Source organism: Tympanuchus pallidicinctus, unplaced genomic scaffold, assembly GCF_026119805.1.
Source record: "Tympanuchus pallidicinctus isolate F22 unplaced genomic scaffold, pur_lepc_1.0 scaffold5, whole genome shotgun sequence".
Taxonomy (NCBI): domain Eukaryota; kingdom Metazoa; phylum Chordata; class Aves; order Galliformes; family Phasianidae; genus Tympanuchus; species Tympanuchus pallidicinctus.
This window is the reverse complement of record NW_026294769.1, coordinates 45,486,849-45,499,340: the sequence shown is the minus strand read 5'-3', so window position 1 is coordinate 45,499,340 and position 12,492 is coordinate 45,486,849. Positions and strand designations below refer to the sequence as shown.

Sequence of the window (12,492 nt, the reverse complement as noted above, 5' to 3'; positions counted from 1 at the left end):
TCCCGCACACCGGCGCGCTGCGGGGCTGAGCTGTGCTGTGCTGTGCTGTGCGGCGACCCGCGGTGCCTCAGTGCGGAGCGCAGCATCTAAGGCTGAAGCACGGAAAGCTCGCACGACGCACCGCAGTCTCAAGCGACGCAGGCGTTCACGGGCCGTCCCGGGCTCCACACCGCGGTCCGGCACCGCCTTGGACACCCAAACGTGGGGTCCTTCCGCAGCTCAGGGCCCTGCCCGCGCAGGCAGGCGGCTTGAGTTGTCCGTGCGCATGCTCCTGCTCTCTCTCTTCCGGGCTGATCATGGCGGACAAGGAGTAAGTGGCCGCCCTGCCCCACGACAATCCGCTGCCATCCGCGGCTGTGGCGGCTCCTGTCGGTAGCCTCCGCGGTCGGGATGCTGTTTGCCGTCCCCTGGCTGCAGGGTCTCTGTTAGTGACCTGGAGGGCGGCCTGGGAGCGCCGGGAGTTGGGGCTGAGCGCGGTGGGGATGTGGCTGCCGCCTCCTTTCCCTTCCTTTCTGAGGCCAGCCGTGAGGCTGGGGGGGGAGGTAGAGCCGGCATCGGGCACGGCTGTGCGGGGCCAGGGAATTGCGGGGCCAGGGAATTGCGGGGCTGGGGAATTGCGGGGCTGAATGCAGCCAGGGCTGTGCTGGATTGGGAGGACTCGCAGGCGCAGGCCCGAGCTGCTAGTAACTTATAAACGCCAGTCTTGCACGTGTTTAAGCATCAAGGAGTTTCAAATGCAAGTAAACTTGAACATTGTGAAAGTAAAATTTAATTAAATTATCGGGCTTTTCTCTTCCTAAAGCTACTTCCTAAATGCTTCATGAAGTTGAATTGCTAACTATTTTTGATAGGTGTGCAGAGACTGAAGAATAGTATGTCAGACTTCCTTGTCTTAATCTTGTCAGGCTGTGTCAGTGCTATAAGTGGCAGTGAGAACAAGTTGTGTGCCTCCAGTGAACTGGCTGGAGACAACGAAGCCTGTATATATGTTGTCTTTCGTTGCTTTTGGTGTTTATGATGTGCTGGTTTTAGTAAACGTGGGTTTTAAGAGTGTTTTTCTTGTCACTTAGGGCAAAGAAGGTGCCATCTGTCCCGGAAAGCCTCTTGAAGAGGCGACAGGCTTATGCAGCTGCAAAAGCCAAACGTTTGAAGAGGCTGTTGGCACAAAAAAAGGTGAGTGTTGCATGACTCCTTGCTTGGATTGCTATCTATTTTGTAGGCAGTTCAGCAAGCTGCTGTCGCTGCTGACAGAAAGCAGTCAGGAACTTTGTAGTGTTTATATCATAGAATGGCTGGGGTTGAAAAGGGCCACAATGATCATCCAGTTTCAACCCCCTGCATTGTCGCCAACCACCAGACCAGGCTGCCCAGAGCCACATTCAGCCTGGCCTTGAATGCCTCCAGGGATGGGGCATCCACAACCTCCTTGGGCAACCTGCTCCAGTGTATCACCACCCTCTGTGTGAAAAACTTCCTCCTAATATGTAACCTAAACCTCCCTTGTCTCAGTTTAAAGCCATTCCCCCTTATCCTATCACTGTCCACTCTTGTAAGCAGCTGTTCTCCCTCCTGTTTATGTGCTTCCTTCAAGTATTGAAAGGCCACAGTATTTTCAAATATTAAGATCTGAAACATTCACTAGAAGGGGTTAGAATTGTATACAAAGAATTAGATTTAGGCAGAGCTGGGACAAAGCATCTGTAAAAGTTAATACTCAGCAGGGAAAGATTTTGCATTGTTTGTGAGGGATAAGCACGATATGTGGTAATGTTCAAAATAAGGCACTACTGTAGGGTGGCAGAGTTCACCACATTTTTGTTGACTGATGGTCATCCTGAAGTCTGCATTAGAGACAGATGTGCCTCGTATCTGTGGGGAGTCCAGGAATATGCTGTGTTATTTGAAGTTTGACTTTCGTATGTTAAAATGCATTATAATAGCCTGAAGTGATGTTTGGTTTATTCCAGTTTCGTAAAGCGCAAAGGAAAATCATCTATGAAAGGGCCAAAGCTTACCATAAGGAGTACAGACACATGTATAGACAGGAGATCCGTATGGCCAGGATGGCCCGAAAAGCTGGTAATTACTATGTTCCAGCTGAACCCAAGCTTGCATTTGTCATCAGGATAAGAGGGTAAGAATAAGAATACCTTGTTTCTATTCAGAAGCACTGAAATTCTCTTTTTTTTTTTGTCACCTCCCTTGTTTTGTGGGCTTAAACATGTAAATAAATCCAAGCTTTCAACAGGATGCTTGGAAAGGCACTGGCAGTCACGTTGATGATACATTAGTGACTTTATTCAGTTGAATGAAAAGTCATTTTGCTTTGTGTGTACTGCCATTGGGAATCCTTGATTTATTAAAACAACAAATAAAGCAAAACAAGACTACAAATATGTGCAAACTGTTAGTCTGTTTAAGTTTACCTTGATAAAATTTTATACCACTGTTCCCTACTGAGTGTTACTAGTCTTTTGGTAAAAGTGTAAAGAGAAAACTAACAAGAGAATGAACTGTATGCAGGAGAACACAATGATATGTAGTGAAGAAGTGTAATTTTGTTTGAATTATTTTCATGGAGTTACATCTGCTTTAATCCTAGAATTCATAACTATGATAACATACTGGCTTTACTTAGTGAAAGTGGTCAAATGGTGATGTGTTTTAAGATAGGAAGCCAATACTGTTTATTTTTCTGTTTGTTTCTTTAATGCCTGTTATTGCTGTGATGATACCTATATGTTTTCAGATGCAGATAACTGAGGCTTTTTGCTGTGTTCCTCTAGTATCAATGGTGTCAGCCCCAAGGTCCGCAAGGTGTTACAGCTTCTTCGCCTGCGCCAGATTTTTAATGGCACCTTTGTGAAGCTCAACAAAGCTTCTATCAACATGCTGCGGATTGTTGAGCCCTATATTGCATGGGGGTGAGTAACATGCTCAACTGTATCAAAGTGATGCGAATGTTGATTGTCTTGGATTTTGTTATGCTAGTCTTGCATATTTTCCTGTGCTCAGTTTTGAAATCAAAGGAGGGAAAGAAAAAATCGTGGTAAAGGCAGTGCTTGCTACGTATGATTACATTCTGTTGCCAGCACTGTTGTGAGCTATGTTACTTTTATGTTTACTTTTGGGATGTGCTGTAATTACCTTGAGTTGTTTGCTATTGAAATTCCATTTGGAATCTAGCTTGTATAGTTTAATAACTTCTACCTGACTGTTATTTCAGTTATCCCAATCTGAAGTCTGTGCATGATTTGATCTACAAGCGTGGTTATGGCAAGATCAACAAGAAGCGCATTGCTCTGACCGATAACTCCCTGATTCGGAAGCGCCTTGGTAAACAAAAATTTCCCTCTACGAAACAAAAACCAAACTAGTTGCACTTGGACAACTGGTGCTAAGCTGGACAATTGTACTTACTTGTCTCTTGGGAATAGAATTGATTAGTTAACAGGCTCTTTTTTAATACAAAGCATGCAGTAATTTTCACTATTAAGTATTGAAAGTAAAAGTGTTGAGAGCCAAAGTTTAGGATTTTAGACCTGTAAATTTTGACTGTAATCTCCTTGACCTTTAATGGACTGGTAGATGTTTCTGTAAGGAAAAAGTGCTGGAACAGGAAGGAAGTTCATCATACGTTTCCTTGAAGTTTCAAATTCAGTATTGGAATTTGCTTATATCTTAGACATCCATGCTCTGGTGAACAGGTAAACTTTTAATGTTTCTGTGAGAAGAGGTAGCTATTAAAGCCATCAGTGTACTTCGTCAAAGCACAGCATGGTGGTCAGTTGTCACATCGAACTCTAAGGCTCCTTTTTTCCCCGTCATGCCAAGAAATTGTAAAGTCTCTCTTGTCTAAATCTCCCTTCCAGTCAGAAGTGTCATGTTTCATGCTTTCAAATTCTGAAGGTGCAGGTATTATGTTATTACCACCTGCCTTTATAGTGTTGTGTTTGATGAAGTTCACTGTTACACGTCACTGAAGAATTTCGAATGGCATGAAGAAAACATGCTGTTGCATCATTCAACAACACGAATTGTTCAGTGAGTTTCCCTGAGCTACATGGAACTTGTATTCATGTGTATTTAAAAGTCTATTTTCTGAAGGTCCACAGAGCACTTATTTTGTTCCTCATTGCTGGACACAAATATGAAAAAAGTATCGATGAAATAATGTTGAGTTAGCTGCAGCTGATGCATTTTTGTTGGACAGTCAGTCATGAGCTATATTGACGGAGTGGATGCTTTTTGCTTAGTGAATTTTGTTAAGCTAGATAGATAAGGCAATTAGAAATATATAATTTTTAGCTTGTCATTGGTGGTGGCTCTGTAGACTTTCTAGAAACAACTTCTCTAAATTTTAGGAAAACTTGGCATCATCTGCATGGAAGATGTGATCCATGAAATTTACACTGTTGGCAAGAACTTCAAAGTTGTGAACAACTTCCTTTGGCCCTTCAAGTTATCCTCTCCTCGGGGTGGAATGAAGAAGAAAACAATCCACTTTGTGGAGGGTGGGGATGCTGGTAACAGAGAAGATCAGATAAACAGACTGATAAGGAGAATGAACTAATGGTAAGATACTACCAAATGTTAACATTATTCACTATTCTGCTATGTAAGCTGGAGTTGTTTCTGGTTGACAGTTTGTTGGTGCTTGAGTGGTAGGTACCTGGAATAGCCAAGTGGAGTAGTCTTTGTGAAGCTAAATGTTGATTATAGATGATACATTTATGAAGTGGAAGCATTACAGTAATTTGTTTTCCCTTCACCAGTAGCATGTTTGAAAGCATTGTTTAAATGTTACGATGGGAGGCCTTCAGATTTTTGGCTGCAGTCTTCAGTTCTCTTTAATAAATGCTTGATACAATTACTGTTGTGATTGTAATACAGTATTTCTTCATACTGTCTGATTTCTCCAAAAAAGAAGGAAGTTTATTTAAGATTGGGAGAAACTGAATTCTCAATTTACAGCATTTTAATGACCTGAATTCTCAGCTTAAAGTTTTGTTTGAAATGATTCAGTTCATATTAACATATTATTTCATATTTAATTTAGAAAGATCAATTTGCCACTTAAAATATGCTGTCCTTTAGAAATGGGTAGTTTTATTGACACACCACTTAAAGCAGTTTGGAAGTGGCTGCTGAAGCCTGAAATTAGTATCTGCTTTAAACTGTCTGTCCTATCATTTACTGTTGTCATTCTGCTATTTCTGTTTTGATGAAAAATCATTCAGAGGCAAAGGTTTTTTTCAGAAGTCTCGTATTTCCCATCTTTCCATCTTTCTCACACACTAAGCCAACTTCAATGTTGCCATTATCAATTTTTCCTCAAGGATAAATGCCTTTTTGTTACACCAAATGTTCTGGAATTTAAGATTTGTAATATCAGAATGGTTGGAAAAACTAACAGGCAAAAATGCAGTTTTTCCCAAACTCCTAAAAGGCGAGAAGCTTGTGGTTTGCCTAAGAACTAGTAACTTACAAGGGCTTGGTTAACATAAATAGCAGGTAGTAATGAGATTTTAGAGCTAAAAATCAGAGTAGAAGCTATTTGTTGTTAATAAGATTATTAACATATTTATTAAAATAAATAAATAAATAATTCTTAGAAACATGTTTTTGAAGGGAAGGTGATCTCTGCTTCTTTTTAATCAGGCTTTGCTGTGGTGTTTTGTTTTGTTTTTTTCTTTTAGTGGATTGAGCTCTTTCATATCTACTCTCTGTGCAAGAAGCCAGAGAACCTTGTGAGATAACCTTCCAGTTGTCTGGCTGAGCTGTTTTATTGAAGCTTAGTGTAGGCTGTTCTTCCTCTGTTCTCCCTCTTCCAAACTTCTTGCATATTCTTTTGTTTGTCTTGTATGAAGCGGTGGACCTTTAAAGTACTGATTACACAGCACATGCAAGCCTGGCACTTCAGGAAAACAGGGACAATGTTCCCATAAAGCTTTTTAGCTTGCCTGTGTAAAGAACTGATTTTGAGAAAGTGAGCTGCTGTAATGTTTGATTCCTTGGGCGATGTTATGTTGCTCTTAGAAGCATTCTCTAGAAGTGTTATGTTCTCGCAGGTGCTTCTCTAAAGTTAGTCTGTGAGTCTTCAAAAGAAAGGTTGAGCACAACTACTATTGTGTTTCTGGGTGGTTTTTGAGCATAAGATGAAAAATACTATATTTGATTCAAACTTTGTAGCTTTTCTATCAGCATGGATTCTTTGCCCTCCATCTTCTCTGTCAAGCATCCAAACAATACTGGCAGATATTGGAGCTTTACTCTGTCCTTCAGTTTAAGCTATTGGATGCTCTTAGCTCTTAACCAGATTTTAAAAGAAACTTGAGACAAGTTTGCTTTTTGTTTTAATTATTCTGTGTAAGCAATCCCTGAAACTTACTGAAAACAGGGTTATTGGAGAAGATATTAAATACATTCAGCGCCTCAGGAAGTCTTTGTGTACAGAATTGTCTTCTGCTAAGCTTTCAGAAAAATAGGAAAACAGATAGCAATACTTCAAGGTTGAAGTGTTTAATTCAATTAGCTCTGTCAATGGAAGTTGATGTTTTAGTGTAGAGATGTCAGTTTAGAAGTTGGCAAAATTTTAAGTCTGGTAAAGAAAAAGTAGTGTTTTTAGTCTTCATTATTAACTGTAACAGTATATGAACTCTTCGGGTGGCCAAAGTATTTTCAGATCTGTCTGTGTCTAATGATGCTTCTTTCTTTCTGTTTCAGATTCAGATGCCCAGCAGCAATTTTTCAAAGTCTGGTCTGTTAATAAAATCTTCTTGCACAAAACAGTGTCACCTCAGTTGTTCTTTTTGTAACCCTTTTTCATAGCAGCATTAGTTGGTAAGACAATTTGGAGCAACCTCTTTAAAAATATGAGTTACTCTTTGAATCCCCAGTATGCAGGTAATACTGTTTACAGCTTCAGACAGGCAAGGGATTAATTATTTAAGTGACAAGAAGTATGCGAGCATTTCTTTATGTAAAGAATAGCCAAGGTTAGATCTTTTGTTCTTAAAACATAAATATGGTGTTTTTAATGTCATAGTATTTACTTCTAGCTCTTAACAACTTTGGGTGATTTTTTTTTTTTTTTTTTTTTACCAAAGGAAAAATAAAATGCAATATGCAAAAAGTATTTTAGACATTGTGAGTAATTACTCTGCTTTACCTAATATTTTTGCAGTGTTTTATTTTGGATATCGTAGAATTGGATGGAGGCCACAAGATTTGTTTGGATTAGAACAGTTGTTGCTGATGTGTTGGACTAGCAGTCTAATAGAGAGACTGTTAAAATTACAGAACTCTTGAGTGGAACTTGTATTCAAGCTGACATTATGGATGCCCACTCCATGGAGACGTTGAAGGCCAGGCTGGATGGGGCTTTGAGCAGCCTGGTTTAGAGGGAAGTGTGCCTGCCATTAGCAGGGGGTTGGAACTACATGGTCTTGAAGATCTTTTCCAACCCAAGCCATTCTATGATAACTGAAGGATCTTAGCCTGCTGAGACATTTAGTCCAAAAGATAAACAGATTGCATCTATTCTATCTGAATGTTTTTCTCAGGGTGAGGTGTGGCACTGTATTGCACTAACGAAGGGTGTTGATTTAAAAACTACTGGTGCTGACTTTTTTTTCCAAAAGCTTGTAACAGGAGTGCCAGTTTGTTAAAGCTTGTCAAAAACTAATTTTGTTACATCTTTGTAAATGGCTCAGGAAGTGAAAGCAGTGGCTTCACTGGAAAGACTTGAGTGCTTTCAATAATTACTAGGAAGAAATTGCTGAAAGGGCTGAGTGTCAGTTGGTAACAGTGTTAACAGTGTTTACAGGTTCAATCAACTGAATTAGGAAACCTGAAGATACCTGACGGTTCCCCTGCTGTGACTTTAAAGGTCCAAAATGCATTGACACAGTTTATTGTGACGAAAGTGAAAGTAACACCATCTCTGTCCAGTTAAAGCTGATCACTACTGAATCGGAATGTATCAGTTCCTTGGATTTTCAGTTCAAGTAAATAAATATTATGGGTAAATAAGTGGATTTCTGGGTGAGTGAATTGAAAAACGTTGAAGTAATTTGTTTTTTAAAAATCTTAATGTGATACGCAGTCTTGATTTGCAGTGAGAAGGCATTGTCATGAAGATGTTGGACAAAGGGAAAACTGTCTTCCCCTGGAAATTATACATAGGCTATTAGAATCATGAGAAACCTCAGTTCTCATCTTGTCATGCCACAGACTTGATTCTGTTAACTTAAAGCTGCACTGATAATATATTCAGGAGTTGGTCATCTCTTCTGCTAGCACAAATTTAAGGATTTTAGTATTGCTCGCCAGGCATGTTTCATAGTATGCAATTACAGAAACAGCTTGTGGTTGGATAGTTAAGGTCAGAATTTGTACTGGAAATGAGGCATGATCCGTTAACACAAAGCGTGAATAATACATCTTGGAGCATTTACAAAGTAATAAGAGTTAAATGTAGATGCTGAAGAAAATCACTTGGTCCCTAAGCAATAAAAATGTAAATCCTTTATGATAAAGTTTGGGTTCTTGTAAACATGTTACTTTCTCACTGTTTACAACTGCCAGACTCTGACACGTTCTGGAATAAAATTTCTGTGAACTCTTATCCTCTTTTGGAATGGCCATCATCATCTTTTTTTTTTTTTTGTCAGAACTGAAGCCAGAGGCTTTACCTAATAGCCATTGGAATAGCAACAGGAGACTTCTGAAGCACCAACAACTTGCTTATAAAGTTTTCAGGCATGCTAAGGTTTATAGGCTTTACAGTTAATTGGTATTCCTTCGCTGGTGTCCAGCTCTTACAGCCCACTTCACTATCACCAAGTGTAAAGTCATACATCTGGAAACTAAATGGGAGCCCATCCCAGGCATCAGCATTTTGGGAGAAAGTTAGGAGACATGATGGATAGTCATCTGAATGTGTGCTCCCACTTGGCCAAATGCAACTTTTGGATGCTTTAAAAAGAGAATATCAAATGGTATGGGGGAGGTAATACTACTTTTGTTCCAGTAGTGCTTATGCTAGTGCCAAATGCAGTATCCAGTTCTCATGCCAAGAATCGAGAACATGCTTTATAGTACTAAGAGAGCTTAATTTATTTAGTTCAAATACAGACATGGTTACAAAATGAGTATCTACCTCTAATTTCCTTCGTGGAGAAAAATAGTTTGATAAAATAATTCTTTGATCTAGCAGAGTTATAATACGATGAAATGTCTTGAATTTGAGGCCAGATAAAATCTGGCTTCAAATTAAACATTTTTAATAGCAGATAATTAGCCACTGGAACACTTAACCTGTAATATGCCAGGTCCTTTGTTAGTGGTCGTTATTTCCAAATTGAGGTTTGTTTCTTTTTTTGTCCCCTTAAAGACAGAGCCTCTGAGTAAGAGCCTCTCTTACTTGGTAGAAATTTCTAATGCAAGCTCTTCAGGTACTCAAAGAACAGAAGTTAGGCCCTTGCTTCCAGATAACTGCAACTCACAGCGGAGTTGAGAAGTGCTGCAGCAGATAGTATGTGCTTAGAAGGGATTTGGAATTAGGCAGCACACGCAGTGGGAAGTCACCCAGCTGTGTCTTAGCAGTATACTAGTGCTCAGGAAAAGGATGGTAGGCTTTTGCCCATCTTCAACGAGTTTTGTTGATTCTGCCTGTTGGGCATGCAGGTCTTGCAGCTCTCACTGGAAGACTGGGACCAAATTTATTTATTATTTTTAAAGAACTGTCAGGGCTCACAATCAGTTCTGAGTCTCCAGTAAGGAAGGAGGATGGAGTCTGCGTTGTGCAATAACTGTCTCACACCTCAGAAGCTAGACACGTGTGTTTTGTTCAAAACATTCCTTCCGTCTTCCCAATTTTCAGAGTAACGTCCATAGAATTGTAAGAGAAAATCTCTGTGCTGCTCCATATTGAAGTTACATGCAAGTCTATGGCAGAGAGAAGATCTGGATTTTTAGCTTAAGTTTGAAAACTACAGAGCGGACAGAGATCTGAAAAGAGTCAAACTTAGAAGGGAACAAAATTTCAGTCTCCCAGATCCTAGAAAATACATTCTGCCAAACTAGTTTCGTTCAGTACACTGCAGTAGGAATTTCTTTTTTCTTTAGTGGTGTTTAAATTGATTGTTATCTCTTATGGAGTTCCCACTCTTCTTGGCATTTTTGTTTATTTTCTAACAGCTTTTGTACCACACCAGACTGTGGTACCTGGGATCCCAAAGTATCTTCATGGTGCTTAAAGACAAGTTCTGATGCAAGCAGGCTCTTAAGCAGTGTTTCTCATGACCAAGGAGTCTGAAAAATCAAGTACTAAGTTTATGAATTGTGGGTGCTAAGAACAGAGATGCTCAGAAACATTTTTCCACACAAAGATTCCTTAATTTTTTAATTTGTCCCTATGTGGTGATACCAGATATTGCTAGTCTTATCCACAAACACGGGAAGTACTTATGATTTTTTTGTCATACTGCAAATAAGCAAATTTTCAGAGCTCTAAGGAGTTTGGAGTTTCTGCACTTTGTTAGGAGCTACTCTGGGATTCTCACGCTTGTACATGAGGGCAGCTGTTACTGAAAACCTGCTCTTTCTTAACATCCCAGTAAAATTCAAAGGAAGTTTTCAGGTCAATCATTCTGAACATCTAATGTCTAGAATACCACAACAGGATCTAATAACTCCAGGACAGTGATGTTTAAATTTTTGATACTAATACTGTATATCACACATCACTATAAGGCCTCCAAGATAGAAACAAATACACTGTGAGCAAAGACATAAAAAAATGAGAGTCAAGCCAAACATCTCTAATTTTAGTTTGAAAAACAGGTGGACTCTTATTCTTCTACTATCTTTTGACAGGCATTGTTTAATATGACTAACTGTAGGACATGTCTAAGTGTTAAATCATAAATTGTAATACTGGCGCTTTTTTTTTAATGGTATTTTATAATTTCATTGTATTTTGCTAAAATCTTCTAATACTGAAATATCTTTTGGTGAAAGAAGGAAGGAAAATGGTGGTAAGCTTTTCTTTTATACAGACAGTCTATTGATATAACCCTCCTTTGTGAGAGAAGCCAGAAGAACTGAAATCAGCAAAAATAATGGGCAATGGTACAGTTGTTTTGAGTTAGGTATAGGAAATGCTATTAAGGTGTTAAGAAGAAATTAAATCAATTATTTGGTAGTACGGAGCCCTAGATTCTATACTCTAGAAGACTAGAGAATCTAGGATGTACATGTTGCGTTTATTTATAACCAAAAGTGTTGAAGGTGAGGAGGTCTTAGCTCTGACTTGAGCACAGTGTTAGCTGGTAGGTGGCATTGCTTTTATTATTATTGTGATTTAGTTTAGTGATCACTTCGTTAGATTGGAGTCTGGTGTTTTGGGGGGCTTCTGCATGATCTTTGCTGTTTTATTTCTCATTAATACTTCTGAAACTGTTGCTCTCAAGTATTTGTTTTGAGGGCGTGAAACTTGATAGACAAAAAGTCTAAAACAAAAAGAAAACCTCATTTAATCTTTTAATTTATTTTGATTTCCTTGCCGTATATAATTAAAAATTATCTAGGAAGAAGTGAATTACTAGAGCCATGTATTTTCAATAGTACTTCAAGCTAGCTCGTTTCCAATACCTGGAAGGACTGAGTTAACTTTCTGCTAGCCTGTCTGCCTGACATCTGGCCTCCTGCTGTCAAGCTGTTCTTTTCTCCTCTTTTGGATTCCAATCACTGTCTGTCTGAAATGAATTACTATTCTACAGCTTCCACTGTTACAGCCTTTGTATGACAGCACTTTTCTTAGCAGACTTTGAAGTAATTATCTGATTCAGTACTACTGTCTTCTTTCTGCTAAGAGAAAAGCCTAAGTAGAAAGCACAATTTGCCAAGGTTTACATGGCAAGCTAGTAGCTGAGCCAGGACTCATCCTAAAAGAGCAGGAGTGGAATCTGCAGCCTGGAATTATGGAATTAAGCTTCTGTGTGCTGCTGGGGAACTGGTAGCTGTGGCCAATGAAGGGATTTGTGCCAGCTGATGTACTATGGCCAGGGAGGACTCTGACGCCTGGTCAGTCACAAATGAGGGGAGTTAGACTCAAAACCTAGCATTATAAAGATGTGATTGCTTCCTATCTTCCCACAGCTGCCCAGCTCAACTGCCTTTGCAGGTGGAGTGGGGACTATTCAGAATCCTGTCCCAGATTTATTTTTCTCAAACATGAAACTAGGTTAGGTTTTCAAAAGTACCTGGACAGGTGGTAACTGCTCTTCTTCTTCTTAGATTGGAGGAGTGTACTTACCTGTGAAGAAGTTTTCTCTATTTACAAAATATTTTGTGATTGAGATGGGTTCAATTTCACATCTGTCTGCCTATGGCAAAAATGACGTATGCTTCTTAGAGAAGTGAGTATTTCTGGATAATAACAATGCTTTCTTTTGACCTCAGCATTACATATGGTATAAGTTAACT

The 12,492-nt window shown here is 39.4% G+C and overlaps 1 protein-coding gene across 1 annotated transcript; it reads left to right on the top strand.

Moving 5' to 3' along the window:
• Positions 1 to 178: 178 nt before the first annotated feature.
• RPL7 (ribosomal protein L7) lies at positions 179 to 6,789 on the top strand. Its single transcript, XM_052703858.1, has 7 exons — positions 179 to 310; positions 1,071 to 1,173; positions 1,968 to 2,134; positions 2,787 to 2,924; positions 3,227 to 3,336; positions 4,365 to 4,575; positions 6,727 to 6,789. The coding sequence occupies exons 1-6, from the start codon at positions 297 to 299 to the stop codon at positions 4,571 to 4,573; spliced, it is 741 nt and encodes a 246-aa protein (XP_052559818.1). The 5' UTR covers positions 179 to 296; the 3' UTR covers positions 4,574 to 4,575; positions 6,727 to 6,789.
• Positions 6,790 to 12,492: the final 5,703 nt, after the last annotated feature.

Bases quoted from the DNA above. Each gene is read 5' to 3' on its own strand.
- RPL7 (XM_052703858.1), top strand. The intron at 2,135-2,786 runs GTAAGAATAAGA...GTGTTCCTCTAG, and splicing joins TTTGTCATCAGGATAAGAGG to TATCAATGGTGTCAGCCCCA. The intron at 2,925-3,226 runs GTGAGTAACATG...CTGTTATTTCAG, and splicing joins GAGCCCTATATTGCATGGGG to TTATCCCAATCTGAAGTCTG.